Genomic DNA, 23,488 nt, shown 5'->3' with positions numbered 1-23,488 from the left:
TGGTCACTGCCGCATACTGGATGTTTTTCCCTTTTCACACCATTCTTTGTAAACCCTAGAAATGGTTGTGCGTGAAAATCCCAGTAACTGAGCAGATTGTGAAATACTCAGACCGGCCCGTCTGGCACCAACAACCATGCCACGCTCAAAATTGCTTAAATCACCTTTCTTTCCCATTCTGACATTCAGTTTGGAGTTCAGGAGATTGTCTTGACCAAGACCACACCCCTAAATGCATTGAAGCAACTGCCATGTGATTGGTTGATTAGATAATTGCATTAATGAGAAATTGAACAGGTGTTCCTAATAATCCTTTAGGTGAGTGTATATATATATATATATATATATATATATATATATATATATATATATATATATATATATCGATATATATATATATATATATATATAGAGAGAGAGAGAGAGAGAGAGAGATATATATATATATATATATATATATATATATATATATATATATATATATATATATATATATATAGATATATATAGATATATATATAGATAGATAGATAGATATAGATATAGATATAGATATAGATATAGATATAGATATAGATATAGATATATTAGTCAGTGATGGACTGGGCAAATGCCACTATAGATGTTTGCATTCACTTTGAGCATATGGACCTACTATGTGAGTGTGTGAGAAAGAATGAGAGATAGATCCAGCTGTTTACATACTTGCTCAAACTTTGAATCATTTTGTCCTTAAGGTTAAGTAATTTTCTGGCAGCACTGTCAAGCTCAATGTGCACATGGACTGTTTGTTCCCATACAAAATGAGATCTTCCAAAAAAAAGGCACTAGTATTAGACACAAGGACATGCACTGGATAAAAATATTGTTGAATAAATCATTGAAAATGTATAACAGCATGGACACATTAAGTCTTGGAAAGTGAGGCTTGATGTTTCTGCACTAAATCTGGCAGTCACAAACAAACAAACACCAGTAATGTTTCAAATCTGAGCTCGAATTAATGAGATGCTGCAAAGCCCGAAACCTTAAAATAGTTTAATTACAGAGCTGATTGATTTTACAAATAAATGGACATGCTGGTAAACCACACATGAATGCTGACAGGCAAATTAAATATTGCAGTAATGTGTAAGCTGACCACAGATTTTATCCAGTCTAACTGAATCAGTCACAAATCTGGTAGCAGTCAGTTTCTCTGCTAATATGAAGGACACTTTGCCCTAGTCATGCTTTTGTCCTGATCTCACTCATCTCATCCATTAAATCACTGATCATCTCTAGTAGTGCCATCAGCACATAAATGAGGTTGGAGGTTGAAAGACGAATTACACATTAAGGTATATATATATACTACAGGGTTTCAAATGCCTTGTACATAGCTGTGCTTCAAATACATGGTTGGTTGGAATATTAATGAAATATCCACACTTTACACAGAGAATATCCAAAATTTAACAACCAAATGCATCCAAAGCTACAGCTGAAATAAGAATATGACTGAAATTTCAGATAATCTTCTGTTTCCAACAATGCAACCACAACCCCACTTATTCAGCACCTTTTCAGCCTTTTCTTAGTTACTTATGCATGCAGAAATCTGACATTTCCAAACAGTAAAAATTGCGAATGCATAAAATCCCCAGCTGTCTTTGATCTAATTAAGCTGAGTTTTCATTCCTCGTTTGTCATTTTGATTCAGTCTATAGCACGCCAGTCAGGCAGAACCATTGACTGATCTCCGCCTTGAAATCAGATGTACCAAACGTGATTGCACACATGTGACTGTGAGTGATGTGTGAACATATGCCCATCAGCCATGAAGCATTATACAATAGTCAGTTCTGGTGTTATACCAAATTCTGTGAACGTAATAGGCACTGTTGTCATCCTATCCCTAAACCTTCCATCACTACAGCACCTACTAAGGTCACATTAATTCAGTGCAACATTTGTCCTCAAATCTGACTGGTCAAACAGCGTTCCAATAGTTCCAAACATAATAGTCTAACAGCATGGGACTTTTCACTGTTTGTATCACTCTGCTTGTCCGTGTTTGCATGTCCCTTGACTTTATCTGTGTTTTGTTCAAAAACACTGTTTTATTTAGATGTTATGAGTGAGTCATTGAATCCTTTACTTAACCGATTTGATAAAAAAAAAAAAAAAACTGATTCATTCAGAAACAAAACTTTACATTTATGCTACATTTAGTCATTTAGCAGACGCATTTTTCCAAAGCAACTTACAAACGAGGAACACAACAAGCGATTCTTGTCTTTGTGAGTGAATCCTTAAATCCAATTTATTCAAAAACACTGTGTATCTGAGGGTGCTTTCACATCTGTAGTTCGGTTCATTTGGTCCGGACCAAGGGCGAAAAATGATACTTTGTAGCATTTTTCAGGCGTTTTTTGGTTCCTTTACACACCACACTGATCGCTCTGGTCCGAATCAGTTTATGAGTTGATAAAACGAACCAAAATGCAGTCACGTGACAACATCCACATCACTCGTTGGCCAGATGTGTCTTGAACGCATTTCCATAACTGCACTTCGATTCGTCAGAATTAACGTGCGGGAAAATTCCAACAGAACTCCTGGAAGTAAACAAAGAGGTGGAAAATCTGTCAGGAAACATGCCGCTGTTTACTATGGAGAGACAACTGCATGGGCTGATTGTATACTTGGTCATATTTTATTATATAGTTTGTCTACACCACTTTAGACAAACAATAATATTTGAGAATGAAGTGAGGATGCGGCTCGAAAATAATGTTATTAGCTTCTATCAGGCTCCGCACCTCCTAACAACTCCAAGTTTGTCCGCGAGCTGCCATGCTTAAAGTGCAAACTGTCCCTAGACAGTAAAATAAAGAAACTGTCAACAAACATTTATCCTCATCCCATAATGCACTGTGCAGCTGCCTACGGCAACTGGTTTAGTCCAAAAATGCGCAGTTCTTTGGCAGTTGGTTCTGTTCGAGGTCGGATCACGCTCTCACCACAAACGAACCGCTCCAGAGTTCGTTTGAAAGCTTACCGAGACCACCTCTTCGAGGAGGTCTCAGTACACTTGTTTGGTCCGCTTTTGGTGCGCACCCGAGTGCGATTGCCGCATTCACACCTGCCCAAACGAACCGCACCAATGGGGAAAACGAACTCTAGTGTGATTCAACCGAACTAAATGAGTCTCCGAATCCCAAATCCCCTTCACTCCTTACCATGACGGCAGACCATGTTGCTTACTACATTACTCCACTAAATAGTCCACTGAATGAGTGAATGAAATGAGTGAGTGAATTTGGACACTGCGGAGTGTGCAGTGGAAGTGCTACTGCTGATGCCATATTCTGGCGAGGCCTCATTCATGAAACATGAGCAGGACAAAATTGTAATCGTTCATAAAGCCTTTCATGAAAGCCAAAGATTCATGAAAATGTTCATATTATCAAAATGTTTGTTGGTATGAAAGAAATGTACACCTGCTCCCTACCACGTGTAAATGGTGCGTAAAACATTAGAACATTCTGTGTTCTTTCAGGCAAACAAATGATGCATATGTAGCATAATAATATTTCACAAGTTCGTTTGCCTTGTCTTTTTTGGGTTTTTTTTTTAGCTGAGAGTTGAAAACTGTTCAACTTTGGGTAAAATGCAGCACTCGTCACTGTCACTTTTTACCCAGCCATCAAATCACAGTGGAAGAGGGGAGGGACAAATACTATATACCAACCATTCTTCTTGTACAATGACTGAACAACAATGGAGAAGATAATATTGCTGGCTATTGCATTTTTATATTCAGTAATATTCTTCAAAATGTGATAATAGTAACACAATACAGCCATAGATATTCCAAATCATAGCAACCAAAGCATCTCAGCTGGAAAAACGTTCTGCCTCCAAAGCACTCTCAAGCACCACCAGCAGGCCGTTTTTCATAAGAGAACCAGGCATTTTTTCAGCTTGATAAAATGCTTTGGTGGATGCATGTTGATCGAATATTTATTGTTAGGCATATGGCATATTACTCTCTTTTGCACATTTATGCAATATAATGGAGCCAACCCTGAGAAGGGAGTCCAGAAGATTCCACAGCATTCCTGGACACGTCATTTGCATAGTTGTACTTCATAGGCTGGAATTATGCTCTTTACGAATGATTGGAATTCATTACACACGTTTAACTATCAAATCTGATGTTTACGAAGCGTTTGTGAATCCGGAGTTTAATTTTTGGGAAGGTCCGTTTTACGCGCAAATTACTCCAAATTTACTCATATATTTACGAAAGTTTCATGAATAAAGCCCATTGTGAGGGAATCCTTGAATCATTCACACAACAGATTCTCTAAAAAAAGAAGAAGATGATTCATTCAGAAATGAAACACCGACACTGTGTTGCTCAGGGATTCAATGATTCATTATTTTTTGACACTATTTAGACTTTAGTTTCATTGCCATTGTAAAAATACAAAAAAATTATACTAGGCCTACATTATTGGGTCTAAAATATTAACTTCTTGTTTATTGAACTGTTGTAAAAAAAAGTGTTGCAGTTGTGTTATTGGTCTGAATATCAGTAAATGTTAATGTTGCCTTTTATTTGCTGATCTGAGCCACACAATTCAAGCAATTCATTTTAAATTCATTCTCAGAAAAGGGACGATGCGGTTTTGTTTCTGCAAGTCACAGGGTCACTGTTAAATGCAGCTTTGGCAAAAATGTAGCACAAGGTGCTCTTTAACAGATGTTCTCATCAAGCAGAAAATAATTGCCAACAAAAGGCTCTTGATCCAAAAATAACACACCATCCTGTTGTGACATTGTGGTTAAGGCTTGAACAAGTTAGAGAAATGGCACCGCTGTCTTTTACACAAAGGCTCCATCTGCTGGGGGCATTGAAACACCAAATGATCTGGATGATCTGGGTACCCTTAAAATGACACACTTTTGCTGTCTTTATGCTGATTTATGTTGACCACCATGGCTGTTACTAACAAAAAGAACATGTGACTTTGCAACATATGTTTAATTTCGAAGCCTCTTTGAATGGATTTGATTTGTCAGCTTTTTCATATCACAAAGCTACGTGTAGCCTTTAGCAAACCCAGCAGTGAGTTCAGTGAAATGTTGATAATAGCATTTATCTCTCTAGTGAAGCTGTGATAATGGCAATGCAGTTTCAGCAATGATTTTTTTTCCCCCTTCCAAGTCTTCATGCTGACTCTAATTTATAAGAAACAAAAGTAGGCTTATGTAAGAGACTTACTTATTTTTATACTGGTCATAAACTGAGATTTGTGTCTATATTTATGAAACTTTTAGATGACTATTTTTAGTTTGAAAGTAGAGACCTACAATGAAAAAATGGCTTGATGCCTTATTCATTTGGCTAAATTTAGAGGGGCTGTATTAAAACAGGGCACTCAGCTACGGTCTGATGCTGCTGTGTTCTGGGTTGGACAGGATTCCATTCTATTTATTCTGTGCCCCGTGTGCTATTAATAATCTGCCACTCGGATGTGATAGTGACTTGTTTGGGGAATGACCCTAAATATGGATGTGGTTCATTTAGGGCTATGCCTGTCTGTGTGTTTGGGTGTGTGTTACATAAATTCTTCATAATGCTACACTGTCTTGACTTGACAGAGTAAAAAAAAGAAAAAAAAAAGAAGTAATTTCAAGACATGCCCAAGATATTCTAAAACATTTATTAAAATATCAAATTAAATAGCTAATTTTTTTAATTCTTGAAAAATAAACTAATATATCTTTATAATCTAACTGGTGATATACATTTCATCACATTTATTAATGTAAAATAAATGTGGGGGGGGGGGGGGGGGGCAATGCATCTTAGAGCAATGCAATCTTAGAGCAATGCAAACACATTGCATGTTACTGAATTTATTGTTCTTAAATGGGTCATGACATGTATTATTTTATTATTTTAATATTGTGAAATATTATTACAAATTAAAATAGCAGTTTTCTATTTGAATATACTTTAAAGGATTAGTTCACTTCAGAATTAAAATGTCCTGATTTACTCACCTCCATGTCATCCAAGATGTTTATGTCTTTCTTTCTTCAGTCGAAAAGAAATTAAGGTTTTTGAGGAGAACATTCCAGGATTTTTGCCCATAATAGTGGACTTTAATGGGGTACAACGGTTTGAAGGTCCAAATCGAAGTTTCTCAATGCAACTTCAAACGTAATCACGTTGAAAGGTCACGCGTGTTCTGGGTGAAAAATTCCATCTCATTTTCTCCTCCAACTTCAAAATCGTCCGAAAACTTTGGTTTACCTTTTTTTTTAAAGGGTTTTTGACTTAAGTCTTTGCACGTTCGCTTTGTAAACACTGGATCGGTACTTCCGTCTACGTCACGCGTGACCTTTCCACTGATAATAACGTAATGTGTGGCGCATCGCAGAGCTATTGCAAGACCAGCATTTGTGGTTAAAAAGTAAATAAATAAAAATAAAACAATTTTTAAATGACCGATCGTTTCACAAGATAAGACTCTTATTCTTTGGCTGGGATCGTAGAGCCCTTTGAAGCTGCATTGAAACTGCAATTTGGACCTTCAACCCGTTGGTTCGCGTTGAAGTCCCCTAGGCCTGTATGGAGAAAAATCCTGGAATGTTTTCCTCAAAAACCTAAATTTCTTTTCAACCGAAAAAAGAAAGACATAAACATCTTGGATAACATGGGAGTGAGTAAATTGTCAGGAAATTTTAACTCTGATGTGAACTAATCCTTTAAAATATCATTTATTTCTGTGACGCAAAGCTGAATTTTTATCAGCTATTACTCCAGTCTTCAGTGTCACATGATCCTTCAGAAGGCTCCATATCATTCTAATATGCTGATTTATTATCAATGTTGGAAACAGTTGTGCTGTTAAAAGATTTTTTATAATCTGTGATACTTTTTCAGGATTCTTTGATGAATAAAAAGTTTTTATTAAAAAAAAAACAGCATTTAATTAAAATAGAAATCTTTTGTAACAATGTAAACTAGGCTACCGTTCAAAAGTTTGGGGTCCGTATTTTATTTTATTTTTTTATATTTACATTTACATTTATTCATTTAGCAGACACTTTTATCCAAAGCGACTTACAAATGAGAACAATAGAAGCAGTTAAACTAACAGTGGGACAACAATATGCAAGTGCTATGACCCTTCTCAGTTTAATCTAACACAGTACATGTTAAAAAATTATTATTTATTTATTTATTTATTTTTATAAATAGAGCATTTAAAATAGAAATCTTTTGTAACAATATAAACTACCGTTAAAAAGTTTGGGGTCAGTATTTTTTTCTTTCTTTTTTTGAAATAAATTAATTTAATAGCCTACTTATATTTAGCAAGGATGCATTTGATAAAAAGTTATATAAAGATGAATAGGCTTGATGAGCATAAGAGACTTCTTTTAAAACCTTAAAAATAGTAATGTTTCCAACTGTTTATATTGACTCGTACTATATATGGGGAAACATATTATTTTTAACTCTTATTCTGATCCTCTGTCTAAAATTGATCCATTTTTAAGGGGCAGCTCCTTTAAGGCATGTCCTTAAATGGCCACTGTCTAACCTCATTGCACAGGAAGTAGGAACAGGTCATCAACGCCCTGAAAATATTATCCATAAAAGCCAATGATGGTTACTTGCGGTTTGCGGTGCAGCTGCTGTCAGATTATCTGGATCTCAGATCCAATACATTTGGCTGCTTCATCTGTCAACAAAAGATTTTTTGCGAGCTCTCCATTTCATTGCGCCTCGTTTACAAAACAATCTGCAGTCAAATGCTCCGAGCAAACATAATCCTACAACGCGATCCAGGATGCCTTTAAAATAAACCAAAGCGAACGTCCCTTTACTCTTCCATTTGTCCTGTTGTCAGCAGAATCAGTCGTGTGCAGTACCTCAGAAATTGAGTACTGTATCAAGTGTAACCAGCATCAATGATTTTAACGACTTCCATTTGCTTTTGACGCTACACTGTCACAGTATGCTGCTTTTCCTTCATCTTGCCTTGGCACTGAAGAGCGACCGTTCACGTGCGATCCACTGACTTCACTCCTATTGGTTGTTGCTCCCGAAAGTTGCTCTTCATTTGCATAAAGTTGTAGCCTGGCAAGCCAGACGTACATCAAGATGTTAGGTCTGGTAACTCACCATTGGCACGGCTCAATCCGAGGGGCGGGATAAACGGTTGTCTCTCAAAATCCCTCTGCACGCAATAGGATAGCGCTACAACCAATCAGAGCAACGAAGAAGGCTAGTTGGTATATTAAACTTTTGCCGTATCCAGTCGGCAAAACTCCGAACACATCTTCCTTTTTTAAGTGCCGTTCTTTGCTCTTTTCTCAAAGAAAAGCTTAACTCCAAGTCCTCCAGAGTCGCGGCCAAAGCCGATTCGAAAGACAGTTGTTTTCAAGTAGCGACCAGTCGCAACTCTGTCGTCATTATGTTAAGCCCGCCCCGCCTACTCTATACACGATGTGATTGGCCTGACCTGAGTTTGGTTTTTCCAGCTCGAAAGTCAACGGAGAGTTGCTAGACCACACTGGCTGCAAAATAAATTTTCCTGCCACTAGGGTGTGTCTAGATTTCTAGGCTAATAAAGTTGAACAGTAGCCTGGGTGCCAGCCCGAACCCCGCCCACAACATTTTTTGGTCGGGAAGTTCGGTCTGGACTCGATCCATTGAGGAGTAATTATGCTCGGCTCCCAGAAGGCCGAGCCAATCAAATTGCCAGGGCGGGCTTTAATCGATGATGGACAGATAATCTGCGGTTACGTAATCACCCACGTCATCAAAGAGCGCTTGGGTTGAATTGGTTTTCAACAAAGATGACTGCAGCTGGAGAATTGAGATGTTTAGATTCCGCTATCGCGTCTGTTATAAAAGAAATCGACAGCGCATTAATTTTAAAAGACGAACAGAGAACCGCAATCAAGGCATTTGTCGATCGGAAAGATGTGTTTGCCGTCCTTCCTACTGGATTCTTGTACCGGTTGGAGTTGAAGGATTGGGGCAAAACTTCTTCAGAGCCCTGGGCGTCTTGGAAGGGGTAGGCTCACGATCTCTTTTCTCTGAAGCCTCAGATGAACACGCTTCTTCAGCCTGGTCTCTTTCGTCATCTTTCCATTTTTTAAAATCAGTCAAGTCGCGTTGCAACCGTGTTATAAAGTTGAGACAGGGCCAACAAATGCGAGTATATTTATTTGCTTTATTGTTGAGATCTAATCCTAAACGGAGAACTTGTTTGTATATACATACACCTTTTGTATTTCTCTCAAAAATGCTATTCATGCTTGTAAGTTCTTTTTACAACAACGGCAAAAGATCGTTTACACTCATTACTTTTCTACTTCTTCCAGCGTGCGTGCAGTTGAGCTCTGTTGACAACTATGCGTCGCTCAACATACCTCACTTACTGCGTTGCTCTGATTGGTTGTAGGTCTATCCAATTGAGTGCAGAGGTTGTTTTTTTTTCCTGGTTCGGTTAAGACACGCCTCATAATCAAAGCCCTATGGAGCAGTATCAGACTCACATTCTGCCTAGAATATGAGGATGACGAAGTCAGGCTAGTTGAACAGATCTCAACTATCTCTTTCTCAACCGTCCACAGAGGAGGAGCTGGACGTCATTTGACTCTGCAGTGAGTAGCCTACCACTTGCAAGCAACTTTACCACTTGGGGACACGCCCAAATCGCTGGAAATCGCCCACTCTCCATTGAAATGAATGGGATCGTGTTGCTATGATGCGATAATGTATAACTGTTCGCCAGAGCTTGATTAAATAAATGCTTTGTTTATTATGAGGACGTTTTAAGCTATGAAACTTGTAGGATGTTTTAATGGTACAAAGTCCTATTACATGTTTCATTTTAATATTGGCGGTCTTGCCTCAAGTTTGTAGTGATAATGAAATGTCAAATTTTTCAATTTGACAGGGATGATGCATTGTCACCATGAAAATGAAATAATTTCATTTAATTTTCCATTTTGGTACATTTAATAACAGCGTTATTAAATTATTTTCCATAATGAAATGGTTTGGTTTGGTTTTAATTAATTTTTTTATCATTTAGGTCATTTATTTGGGCTATTTAAAATTGCCCGAAAATAATCTTTCCATATTAGTCAAAGTAGACTTATGTCATGACCTCTTTAAATTAGCATGTATTTATATTTTTAAATGTTTATATTATATTTACATGTAGGCTATTTTATATTTTATAAATACTGGTCACATTGATCCCTATTGCTTTAAAATCTAAGCTGCCTTGTGTTCAAGGTTTCATTCACTACCAATGTTACACCACAAGAGAGCACTAAATCAGTGCACTTAATGTTTGCTATTTTCACTATACTTAAACCATACATTTCTGAACTTTCTAGTATATTCAGAATATTATTTGTTTTTTAATTTGTTCTTAGTATTTAAATTCCTCACCTACTAATACGGCTTAATGTGTGTGTTTTCTTTGTATTATTGACAGCGCATATCTTTAATGCATTTTTAGTTCACTTTCTATAGGGAGTCAAACTGTTGATGTCTTAAAAAAAACATGCATATAATTTTAGCTGTTTTGATTGTTGATATGTTTTCATTACCAATCTTTTTCTGCTCAAAAATATTACTTTAGCTTTTTAGGTCTTTATTTCATATCAAATAAAATGCTGTTTTCACAGATATGTAATATATGTCAACAAAAACAGGGTGGAAAATAGTCTTGTGAAGGCATAACAAAAATAATCACGAAAATTTAATTAAATGTACATTTCCCAGAGTGTGGGAAAGTGTGCGCCTTATGACACCTTAACTGTATGTGTATCCTCATAGCAAACAGATCCCAGAGAGCATTTTGCCTAGAGCTCACTTATTTATCATATGCTGCACACACACACATACTCACACACAACTGGTGTCACGTATCTTCAATCTTACTCATCCTTGCCTTAAGGCAACGTTGTGTGTGTTTAAAGCTCTGTGGTCACATTAAACCCTGATCACTGTCTATTTACATTATTGAGAATTAATCTCATGTAGTGTAATGCATGAATGCACAATCCTGGATATGAAATAAATCCAGTCCTTTCACAATTTTTTTTATTAATTATTATTAAACAGAAATGCTGTTAGTCTAAAGCAGACAACTGCAGCTAGACAGTCCTGCACAGTCTTATTTGGCTGTGACCAGGAGGGAAAGAACATTCTGTCCCTAGTTGTGGGAATATCAGGAAACAATGTTTGCTCTAGAGACAGGATTGCCGCTATTTACATGTTAATCTTTGAGAGATCAGCTGCAGCATGCCAAAAAGAGAAGGAAGCATAATTCTTTTCTCTTTTTTTTTTCTTTTTTTTTTTCAGTATACATCAGGTGCACGTTATTAAATCATTCTAAAATTAATTAAATATATACACCAGCATCACTCGTCACACTTTTAATCTTTGTACACTATGGCATCTGAAAAGCAACAGGAAACACATGGGTTAGTGATGGGTAATCTGCTAATGATAATAAAGCTCTGCTTGACTTTCCATAATCAACAGAGCCTAACACAATAAGCAATGTGTTTTTCTGGGGCAATTAGCTACAGGTCTCACAGTACTTGGGGGGTCTGGTTGTTCCATTTCACTGTGGGTCAGTTTGGATTTCACTATATTTGGATGCAAAATTCTCTCCTAACTGAAGACACTGGGATGAGTGACGCACTATTAAGCCGGGGCATCACTAAAATGTATGCACTGTAAAAAAAAATCTGTTAAATTTACGGAAAGAAACTGGCAGCTGTGGTTACCAGAAATTCCCTTTAAAAAATACAGTAGCAACATTTTAGGTTTTACAGATTTATCTTAAAATGTACAATAATAAACCGTATTTCATTATCTGATATAATGTTAATTTACTGACCTATTGAAGTATTAATATCTGTTTTGTACCATAGTAATACACTGACAACCAACAATCAGCAGTAATGAGAGTCACATGATTAATCAAAGCTCATCACTAGTTCTTCCACAAGAAAGTTAATATTAATATATATAGAAGGTGCACAGTGTCATTCACACAAACATTAAACACCATCATGGTAACACACATGAAATTTTAAAAATACAATAAACATTAATTTAACAACATTAAATGTAACATAAAGCCCTAATGTACATAACTGATTATAAAAAAACTAAGAAAACTATGACGAAACATAGTTATTTCAACAAAAATACATCAAATGTGAAGTGTCACGCAGGGAAATGTGGGAATGTTAATTTACGTTTGTTTTGTTAATCATTTTTACTTCCAAAAACTGTAAATTTAACGGTATTTTACAGTAAAATGACATTAAATGTACCATTAGATCTATCACAGTTATTTACCGTATATAGTAAGGAAACTTTCTGTTAACCAATTAACAGTTTTTCACTGTAGCATTTTTACAGTCTTTTACTGTTAAAATCACGATAATTTTTTACAGTGTACGTATTGTACAATCAAGCTGCTGCTTTAAGTTGTTAGCTACACTAGGTAAAGACAAAAAGTTGCAAATTACATTACTAAAGGTAATGTTGACATAAATAAAAATAGGGTATATAGACTATCAAATAATATAATTTAGGCCTATAATTTAATCAGATGCATATTTTTGCTCATTTAACAACAGTTAGGGTAACAGTACAAAACTTGAACAGGTTTATATAAACACAACAACAAAAACCGAGACAAAAACAGTTGTAGAATGAATCATAATTATTGTGAATTGTTATTGAATGATTTTTGTGAAACTAATCATTGAGAGGACTATTTGGGATGAAACGATTCACTAATGTATCGGACTTTCCATTGCTACATATTGAAGAGAAGACCTTTTATCATAAACCGATTTCAGAAATCAGAGAGTGTGACCAGAGAGGTCCAGGATGAATCGATTTACTAAAATGAGTCAAATTTTCCATTGCTATTGGAGAACCGTTTTTAGAAGAATGAATCACACTAGTTATAGCCTACATATGAGAGAGAAAGAGTTCTGCGTTTGATTAAAACAGCGATAACGTAAAGTAGCGGGAAAGCTAAACTGTTATGACAATAGCTGTTTGCTGTCATGCTGCTATTAAATGTAACTAGCAGCATCTCTAGTTTTAGATAGTCAATACCCAAGTAGGACCCAGAACCTTATATTAAATGATGAAAAATTATGATGTAACAGCAATACTGACCAGATTAGGTTATTTTGTTATATATTTTATTTTATTTATATATTTTGACTAGAAACGCATCTTGCTTCCTTTATGAAGATTTGAGAAAATAAACAGTTGAAAAGGATTTATTTAAACTAGGTTAGTACATAAATACATTTATGTTGCCACAATGAGGCTGAATCTCAACATTCCTTCTGTTCTGGAAAAATAAATAAACAATGGGGATTCTAAAGTGCTTGAGACAAGGGTCATAGCCTGTAGAAAATGGATGACCTACTTAGCAACTCATTTTAGTGACTAATTGAGTCCGATGTCGAAATCTCCAAGACTTGGTTCTATTTCGCTGTTCCAGACCACCAGAGGCGGTCAATACATGGTGGAAGAAGGAGTCACGTCTCGCGCATCACATCGATAATCTCGTATCAATTCAGTCACACGTGACTTTGACCGATGACAAGCTATATCAGTTTCCGAATATGTCATGGTCGGTCTCTTTAAATCGGATATAGGCAACAAATCAGAATTGGACATCAAGACCTGCAGTGTAAACGATTCCTTTGTCATTCTCGCGGAGAGACATTTGGCATTTGCTCCCCGCTGTAGCTGTGTCTCGAGAAACACCTTGCACATTCACAAGGCTCTATAGAATTAATGTGACTCCTACTACTTTTAACACTTGAGCTTCATATCCTCGTGATTTGGCTACATTCGTCTTCCACCATGTATTGATCGTCTCTGGCGTTATGGAACAGTGAAATAGAACGCTGGTTACTGTGGTTCTATGAATTGTGAAAGACCGCCATGTCTCTGATCACTCGGCTTGAGAATAAGAGGCCGACCGTGACGTATTCGGAAGCTGTTATAGTCACGTGTGACTGAATTGATACAAGATTCTCGATGTGATGTGCAGGACGCGACTCCTTCCACCATGTATTGACCATCTCTGGCGGTCGTCCACCATTCATAGAACCACGGTTACGACCAGTAACCAGCGTTTAACAGAGAAAAGATACAAGGAATTTAATTGATCCATTTTGCTGAAATAAGTCAATTTCCTGGCTGCAATCCCCATTCATTTCCCCCTTATAGTACACATGACTAAAACTAAACCCATGCACAGTGTTGCGGAGGATTTTTTGGAAATAGATTACAAGTTACCCAAATGTAATTAGTGTATCTATTTCAATTGTTTCGCTGATCCAGAGATGACGAAGATGAAGGCAGGTTGCAAGAATAATTTATTTATCAAGAAACTCCAACAATGCTGAAATAACAAATATTAGATATGGCATGGTTACCAACCTTATTCAAGGAGGAAAAACGTTAGCTATATATTTTCTGTCAAAGGGTTCATAAATAGATGTGTGGCTGGTATGATGTCTTTAGCAAGCTAGCAGACTAGCTAATTTGTTATGAATGGAGATTAACATCGTTAAATAAACTACTGGACGTGCACCAAGCAATACAGAGTTAAAATAAGTCTTGAATACACATTAGCTGCATGGTGTGGCAGGCGGGAGTAGGCAATGCCTTTCCTACTTTATTAATGACTGCTTACACAGATGCTTCTTCAGGTTCGACATTGAAACCTTTGATGTCAATAGCATTTTAGTTGGCAAACTTTGCACTGAACTGTTATATTTGCACCCTTTTCTGATTTCTGGATGAGATGATTTTTACATTTTCAGCACTTGAACGAATTGTTATCACTCGCCATGGTGGCAACTCTCAGACTGGTTGTAGCAGTAGCCTAATACAACTTTGTAATATATTGTAATTCTTCTTCAGGCACTTCAGATAGCCAGCTAACAGAGAACGTTCTCAGAACGCTGGCTAATGTTCTGGCAATGTTCTTTCAAATTTATGAACAAAAATTCTCCAGTAATGTTAATAGAATGTTCTTTCAAAGTTATCTGGTCTTATTGCTTTTGTTGTTTTTTGTTGGATGTTCATCTAACATGTTTTAAATGTTAGCCAACTACTTGTTTCCAAATGTTTTTAATGTTTGCAAAATGATCAAATTAAATGTTTCATTAACATTTGCATAACTACTAAGAACTGGAGGTTTGGAATGTTCAGAGAACATTCAGATTTAAAAAAAAAAAAAAAAAAAAAAAAAAACTTGTATCTAATATGAACATTAGCAAATCATTCTTGGAACAAATTTTTGTTAGTTGTGTGGCTAAAATTAATATCATATAAATAAAAAAAAAAGCCTGTACATGTGAACAGCACCATGATTATGACCGTCCTTAGCCCATCACATAATGAGGTTTCCTTTGCTCCAAAGAGGATTGAAACATTCATGGACAAACATTGACCGTATCATGTTAGTGTTTGGGATGTTATCAAGCACATCAGTGTTCTGTGTGGTTTCCTCAAGTATACAGACCTTTCGAGATGCTCAATGTGGGTGGTAGCTTGCCATTTAGCCGGCAGCTATCACCTTGCAACTCTACTGAAGCTTAGCAGAGATGAGTCAGTACCTGAATGGGAGACTCCTGGGTAAACCTGGGTGTTATTTAGACCAGCAGGGGGTTTGTGCAGGTCCCAAAACCCCTAAAATAGTCACAGGGACACTGTGCTGTAAAAAGATGAGATGTTGAACTGAGGTCCTGACTCTTTGTGCTCATAAAAAAAATCTCAGGGTGTTTCTTAACATTAGTAAGGGTTTAATCTGATGCCCTAGCCAGATTTGCAGACTGGCCAGCTGCAGCTCTGTAAGGGAATGTGGGGCAGTGCCCCACCCAAATATTCATCCAAAACATCTATATAAACTGATTCAATAATAAATTGTAAATTCATTCTCAGGCAAAAAGGTACAAAAGCTGTCATGGGGCGGTACCCTTTCAAAAGTTAGAGTCAAAAGAAGATAGTTTGCAGTTTCATCACCAGAAGTCAGCTTCAAGAGTTCGTAGACCGCCACGCTTACAGTTACAAAGATCACAGCAGTTATACCCTTCACCAAGGTCTAAGGTCTAAGCTATACGTCCTTGCTTCAGGTTGAATGATTCTGATTGGCTAAGAAATAGATAAACATAGTAGTTTTCCGCACATACACAGATAGACTGAAGCATATCTCCATCGATTATGCGGCTGACACTCGGACCCTGAAGTTAGGCACGTCATGACCTTCCAGGTCGCAGATTTGGGATGCTGGGCACCACCACTCAATCAACTCAAGTCAATCTCCAATACCGCCAGTGGTTCCTTAACCTGTAACCAAAAAGACTAACACACACACAGCTTTTCCAAGGTTGGATTTGGCCAGGCTCTAACTATAAACAGGAGAGTCAAGATAATACGTTATTTCTCTCAAGGATAGGACACTTTAGTCTAAATGGAAAGTAAGGCTTTAACTGAGAAATGGTCCCTTAAACTATAGACTTCAAAGACCCCTGTATGTTTTAACACGTTGAAGACCTTTCTCAAACACAAAACGAGCCCATATCTCATTTCTGGAAGTCGGGCTAAATAGGCAAGCACTGTTACTGCATTCAGATATCAAATACAGGCCATGTCCACACTAATACGTTTTCGTTTGAAAAACGTATATTTTTCTCTCCGGTTTGGCCTTCCGTCCACACTGAGACAGCGTTTTTATTAATGAAAACGAAGCTTTTTTGAAAACGCACTCCAAAGCGGATACATTTGAAAATGCCGTTTTTCAAGTTGTATGCCTAGTGTGGACTGTGAAACCGGTGGTATTTTAAAACAATGACGTAAATTTAGTCATGTGACGCATATTGTACCAATAGATATTCATGTTTCTACCAGTATTGTGCCTGTTATGTGCTATTCACTTTCACACTGTTGCTAAAAATATTCTACATTGCACACTCTTCATATCACAGTCCTGCAAAGATGACAGAATTTACTCACATTTGCTGTCCTGCGGCAATACATGAGTAGCCTGGAAATCCAGACCTAAATCTAAAAGATTAATGGTCTGGCGTCGACTAATGAAAATCGGCCAGCTCGAGGGGCGGCACCAAGCATGCATTTGAAAATCTCACTGCACGCAATTGGATAACACTACGACCAATCACAACATCGCTTAGCTACCAGCGGAGTTTACTGGTAGATTAGACTCTTACCGTATCCGGTCGGCAAAACAGCACAAACGCCCTTCTTGCAGCGGTCGTCATCTCGCCTCTGGCCCGCCTATATCAGATAACCCGATGTGATTGGTGCAGCTCAGATCGAGGGGCATATTTAATGATCATCATTACTCGACACCAGAGTAACTCGCTGAGCAAATTCAACTTGTGCTCTCGCGAGAACTCTACCAGGGTAATACCAAACATGTGGTGACTGCGTGCGACCTAGACCGCATCAGTGAATGGTGAGATATTTTACTAAATAAAATTATCCTGTCAGAAGAATTGCGCGATTGCTTCATTATTTATTTTTCCATCTGAATCATATCAGTGATCTTTTGTGGGGTTTTACACATGCGAAGTAAGGTGAATTTAGCGTTTTCTGGCATTTTTCTAACGTTTCTCATCCACACTGAAACGTCCGAAAACGCCTGAAAACGCTAGTGTGGACGGAGGGCGTTTATAAACGAAAACGCCGTTTTCAAATGTATCCGGATTAATGTAGACGTAGCCACAGACATTAGAGAATACATGAAAATAACATTTCAGTAATCACACTGGTAGCTTCTATAACAAAGTAAAATCTCATAAGCCTAGAGAAGTCATTAAAATCATTTGATATTTAGAAGGAAAAATATTGATTAATACCTTGATTATAATCACTCATTAGATATACATTTAAGCAGCAGTAGATTCCAGATTCTCCCCTTCAGGGCATATTAGTACCTTAGGGAAGGTAATTTTAGAGAGGTTAGCAATAGCAAGCTAGCTTTGAAAGCATAAAGCTGCATCCCAGTTCGCATACTATCCAGTCTAAATAGTATTCGAAATTTGAATTAGTGTGTCCCAAATTGTAGTATGTTGAAATGAGTATTCCATACCCGGATGGGGGTAACTGCAGTTTCAATGGTGACAGGATGCACGTAACTAAGCGGCAGAGCTGTCCGTTAAAGTTATGACGAAGTAGTATGTCCCGAAGCTTGTCTACTCTACTGCTACACACTCAAAAGTATGTACTTTTTATTTACAAAAAGAGTACATACTTTTAGGGAGTATAGGCTATAAGTAGTCAAATTGGGATGCAGCACAAGATCCCACCCTCCCTTCAGAACGTCTCCAAAGCCACCCCTCCTCCAAAAGACATGAACGCTCACAGCATCACGAGAGGCGGCGTTAAATTACCTCATGTCTCAAAGCACATAACATTACAATAATAATGAACGCAAACAACTTACAAAGCTCTTACTTGTACCACCTGACTGCTGCAGATTCATTTTGGCATTGATAGTGTTGACATAGAAACGGGGGACTGATTAAAAGAATTCTATTCTGATTCTATATATACCGTGTATACTTCTAAAAAATGCCCCCAAGCCAAGAACATTTATCACAGTGAAACACAAGTTTAAAAACAGTTTTAAACAAGTTATCAATCAAAACAGGTGGTTTAAAAAAAAACTTTATTACAGGAAAAAAAAGCAGGGCCACTGCTTACAATGGCATTAAGGGCCACAGTCCTAAGGCATTAAACACCATGAAATGATATTTCTCATTAGATTCAAATGGGGCCTTTTCTCCCTCTCAAACAATTGTTTAACTGTATTATTTTATTATTGGATAATTGTATTGATGTATTGTTGTGCATACTATTATTATATTACTTGTGATGTTGTATGTTATAAAGATCTACATTTTTCACTGGAGGTGAATAATGCTTTAGAGGCAGCCAGGTCTGTCTGTGGTACACAGGTGTGCTTTCTTCAGGATGGTGGGGGTTTTGCTCTCTGACGATATTCTGGGATGTGGTGCAGAATCCACCCGGCAGGGGCCAGGAGGGCAACGGCAAACACAGACATAATCAAGAAACTTTGCTGCAGAAAAACACAGGAATGCACACATGAAATTGAACAGCTTTACATACTGACAGAATTTGCACCACTATTTAATTCAAAAACAGTAATATTGTGAAATAATATTATTAAATGTTTGTCTATTTTAATATGTTTAAAAATGTAATTTATTCATGTAATGGCAAAACTGTATTTTCAGCAGCCATTACTCCACACTGTATTTTTTTTTTTTTTTTACAATTATCTCAATTTTTAAAAAGAAACAAAATATAATGAGTTGAGATTTTTTACAGTGCGGTCTTCAGTCTCACTTGATCCTTAAGAAATCATTCCAATATGCCTTGATTTGGTGCTCAAGAAAGATTTTACATTATTATCAATGTTGAAAACAGTTGTGCTGCATGATATTTAAATATATATATATATACAGACCCTTTCCAAAAAATTTGAATATCATTTAAAAGTTTATTTATTTCCATAATTCCATTCAAAACGTTAAACTTCCATAGATTATAGATTCAGGGCCCACAACTTAAACGATTTCAAGTATTTAGTTGTTTATTTGTACATAATTTGGGCTTCCAGCTCATAAAACCCACGAAAACAGGATTTAAATTTTTTTGAATATTACATGAAATCACACAGTAATTACACAGTGATACCATGGTCATTGAACCAGGTTTTGGTTCTTTTGGCAGTGTGGGCAAGTGCAAATCCTGCTGGAAAATGAAGGAAGCATGAAGTGCTCTGAAAATGTCCTGGTAGACGGCTGCGTTGACTCTGGATTTAATAAAGCACAGTGGACCAAAGTCCTCTTTTCTGATGAGAGCAAATTTTGCATCTCATTTGGAAACCAAGGTCCCAGAATCTGGAGGAAGAATGGAGAGGCACACAATCCAAGATGCTTGAAGTCCAGTGTGAAGTTTCCACAGTCTGTGTTGGTTTGGGCAGCCATGTCATCGGCTGGTGTTGGTCCACTGTGCTGTCCACTCAACGCAGCCGTCTACCAGGACATTTTCAGAGCACTTCATGCTTCCTTCAGCAGACAAGCTTTATGGAGATGCTGACTTCATTTTCCAGCAGGATTTATATATATATATATATATATATATATATAAATTTGATGTTTCAAATGTTTTAAACTTGATTTGACATTGTAATTCTGTTCTTGTCCAAACACAAGGATTATGTTCTCCAATACAAAGAGTCATCCGAGATAATTCCACATTCAAAATATTTGTCTGCCTTTTTTCAAAATTTACACATATCCATCAAATTAAATTGAATAATCCCTACATATTATTCATATTATGAATTAAATTAGTAAAAGCTTGATAAAACATTTTGTGTAAATCTTAATGGAACAAGAGAATGGACCATTTAGTTTTATGTGATTCATATTCAGAAACGTGCGGTGGGAGAAAATGTGTTTAAAAAAAAGAAAAAAAATTTATTACGTTTTTTTTACTCATTTAATATTCTTAATTCATAATATAAACGGATTATTTAATTCAATTTGAAGAACTTTTACTATTAATTGAAATGCAAAGTTTTTTTTAGTGCATTATCTCCATTGACCTCAGTTAAACTAACTTTGACTGATCCCATGAATCTTTGCAACCTTTTAGGATTTTGTAATTGTTTCACTCACCCCAGGTCCGATCTTGCTTTTGGGTGGCTTGCTGTAGATGCTGGAGTTCCGCTTCTGGACGATATCCCTCGCCCTGTTGACTGTCACTGGTTGCACAGCTCCCCTCAGAAAGGCCAGCATCCCTCCAGCTGTATGGATCAGCACTAAGTCTGGATGCGTCTGAGAGAGAGAGAGAGGTTAAGGGAGAAGGAAAGAGGGGATGTTCACTGAGTGCAACCGCTGGGTTTCCTGCCTCAGGACTGCTGAAGAGAAAATAGATGTATCCTGTCATATAATGGACTTTATCTTCCAAAACCAGCCCACTCTTTGGGAGGGGCCTAGACAATACGACCCCTACTAACTTTTCTTTAATGCCCCTTTCAACAAGATGTGAAATGAAACAGTAGCATAACGTCATTATTTATCAAAGAACCAAACATGACATGTTATTGTCCTTGATTTACATCAACTATAACCCATATAGTTATTCTTAACCTTATAGACAAGCAAAGCACATTTGGCTCATAATACATTGCTCCCACAGATCGTAACTATGTTTTCTTCTACAATTAATGTCTTGTGTGATTTACACCATGGTTTGCAGCCGCTGTTTGACAGCCTGTGAGTTCACAGGAACATAGGTAGCGAGAAACACCTGGCTCTCTGCTTAGTGTGCATTTAGGGCTGTGTCCAGTACAAAGAGTTACAAATGACAAGAGATCTGATTAGAGGAGCAGATTAAAGGGAGATAAAAGTGCAGAAAGTAGTGCAGCTGGCTGTGTGTTCTGTCAGCTGTCAGTATGGCCTGTGGTATATTGTACCTCATTCATGCTGGTGATCACATTACAGAGGCTTGTCTTTCATGTTAGAACACCGCTTGCCATTCAACACTTCCACAGTTTGTCCACAGTGGATACACCCTACTCTTTGTTTGGTTTATGTACTGGGTGTGAGCAATCTTTTTGTGTCCTGTTATTATGCTATTTTGATATCTTCTGTGGAAAGAAGAAATTGTGGCTGAGGATTTTTTTTCCTCCCAAAACCATTAAACCTAGTTCTACCAGAAAGACTCGGGAGAATAAATACTGTAACAATTAACATTTATTAACAGCCCAACAAGCAATCAAGTTCTTTGTCCGTAGCTTGCAATCCGAGGGTCCGGATCTGCATATCCTGCCTGAAGATGAAGGCAGGGGCGCAGCCGACCCCCTGCGAGGTATAGGAAGGGACCATCCTGGTGGTGGTGGGGTGGATGGAGGGAAAGACCCGTCTTGGAGGTGGTGGGGAGGATGGAGGTGAATGGAAGCGTCAGCATCTGCGAACTCAGACGTGTGTAAGTACCAATCTTTTATACCATAAGTATAGGAATATGATTGGATAGATGAGAAGGTAATAAGTGACGTAACAATTGAGTCTTCCCGGCAGAACTTATGCTAGAGCTTCATTGATCTGAAAGTAGGGGGGAAAACATCCTGAAAACAAGGTAGCTTTTTGAAATCATAATCTCCATACCAACCTTTGTTGGTGATATGTGAAAGGTGTGTATAAAGTTATTGAAATGACAAATAAGTATTTTTTTTATTATTAATTTAATCTACATTTACATAAATTTTGAATGATGCCATGAAGATTTATGAAAAATTAGGCCATCATTTGAAGTCACCTATAGTGGACATAGTGGAAAAAAGACTGATGACTGAGTAAACATATTATATTATATTATATTATATTATATTATATTATATTATATTATATTATATTATATTATATTATATTATATTATATTATATTATATTATTGGAATATAATAATTCTTACTAATTCTTAATATATATATATATATATATATATATATATATATATATATATATATATATATATACAGTATATATATATATATATAAATAATATCATAGGTTATTATTATAATTATAATTATAAGTTTATATTATAACATAGGCTATATTATATTATTATTGTATCGTTTTTTTTGTGATCAAATGTTTATTGAAGGGAAAGGAACAACAAAATATTAAAGCATTTCAAAATCACAACAATCAGTCAAAAGAAAATATGTATATCTCTCTCTCTAACACACACATGCACAAAAACAAAATAGACATATACATTTGCAATATAAATATATATGGAGAAAGAAAGAAAAAAACAAGGGGAATAACTCATTTTCAGGAACTTGAATTAATGAGTAGGCCTACACAGAATTAAAACAACTTGAATTAAATCAGGTAATGAAAAGAGACCATCTCACCCAAGCTTTCAGTGACTCAGGCACAGTGTGCCAGTTACAGAGAGCCTTTTCATTCGCACCATTAACTCGAGCAGTAGACAGTTCTAGAAGAATCACATCCAAAAATGTAAGAATCCAACATTTAACAGAAAGTGAATGAGGAGGCTTCCATCTCAATGCAATCATCTTTTATTATTATATAGCTATAATATATTATTATAATACAATGTATAAGAACAGAATTTATTTGTAATAGAACCTTGTCTTTACTGTCTCCTTTGATTGATTTAAGAATTAATAAAAGTATTCATTTATTTAAAAAATCTTACTAACCCCAAACGTTTTAAACAATAATGTATAGATATATAAAAAGCGAATTATTTGACTGAAAAATCGCCTTTAATGTATCGCTTCACTACATTTCGACAC

At 36.6% G+C, this 23,488-nt stretch overlaps 1 protein-coding gene across 1 annotated transcript; it reads right to left on the bottom strand.

Moving 5' to 3' along the window:
• Nucleotides 1-18,782: 18,782 nt before the first annotated feature.
• Nucleotides 18,783-21,069, bottom strand: LOC311304416 (cytochrome c oxidase subunit 8A, mitochondrial). Its single transcript, XM_084431410.1, has 2 exons — nt 20,833-21,069; nt 18,783-19,202 (listed from the first exon to the last, which is right to left on the bottom strand). The coding sequence occupies exons 1-2, from the start codon at nt 20,950-20,952 to the stop codon at nt 19,092-19,094; spliced, it is 231 nt and encodes a 76-aa protein (XP_084287536.1). The 5' UTR covers nt 20,953-21,069; the 3' UTR covers nt 18,783-19,091.
• Nucleotides 21,070-23,488: the final 2,419 nt, after the last annotated feature.

The sequence above is a fragment of the Rutilus rutilus genome, assembly GCF_951802725.1.
Source record: "Rutilus rutilus genome assembly, chromosome: 15".
Classification (NCBI taxonomy): Eukaryota; Metazoa; Chordata; class Actinopteri; order Cypriniformes; family Leuciscidae; genus Rutilus; species Rutilus rutilus.
The sequence above is the reverse complement of the archived record's forward strand: the minus strand, read 5'-3'. Positions and strand labels throughout refer to the sequence as shown.

Excerpts from the sequence above, each read along its gene's own strand:
- LOC311304416 (XM_084431410.1), bottom strand. The coding sequence starts at position 20,952 with ATGCTGGCCTTTCTGAGGGGAGCTGTGCAACCAGTGACAGTCAACAGG. Across the intron at positions 19,203-20,832 it reads AAAGCAAGATCGGACCTGGG|CAAAGTTTCTTGATTATGTC; the intron begins GTGAGTGAAACA and ends GTTTTTCTGCAG.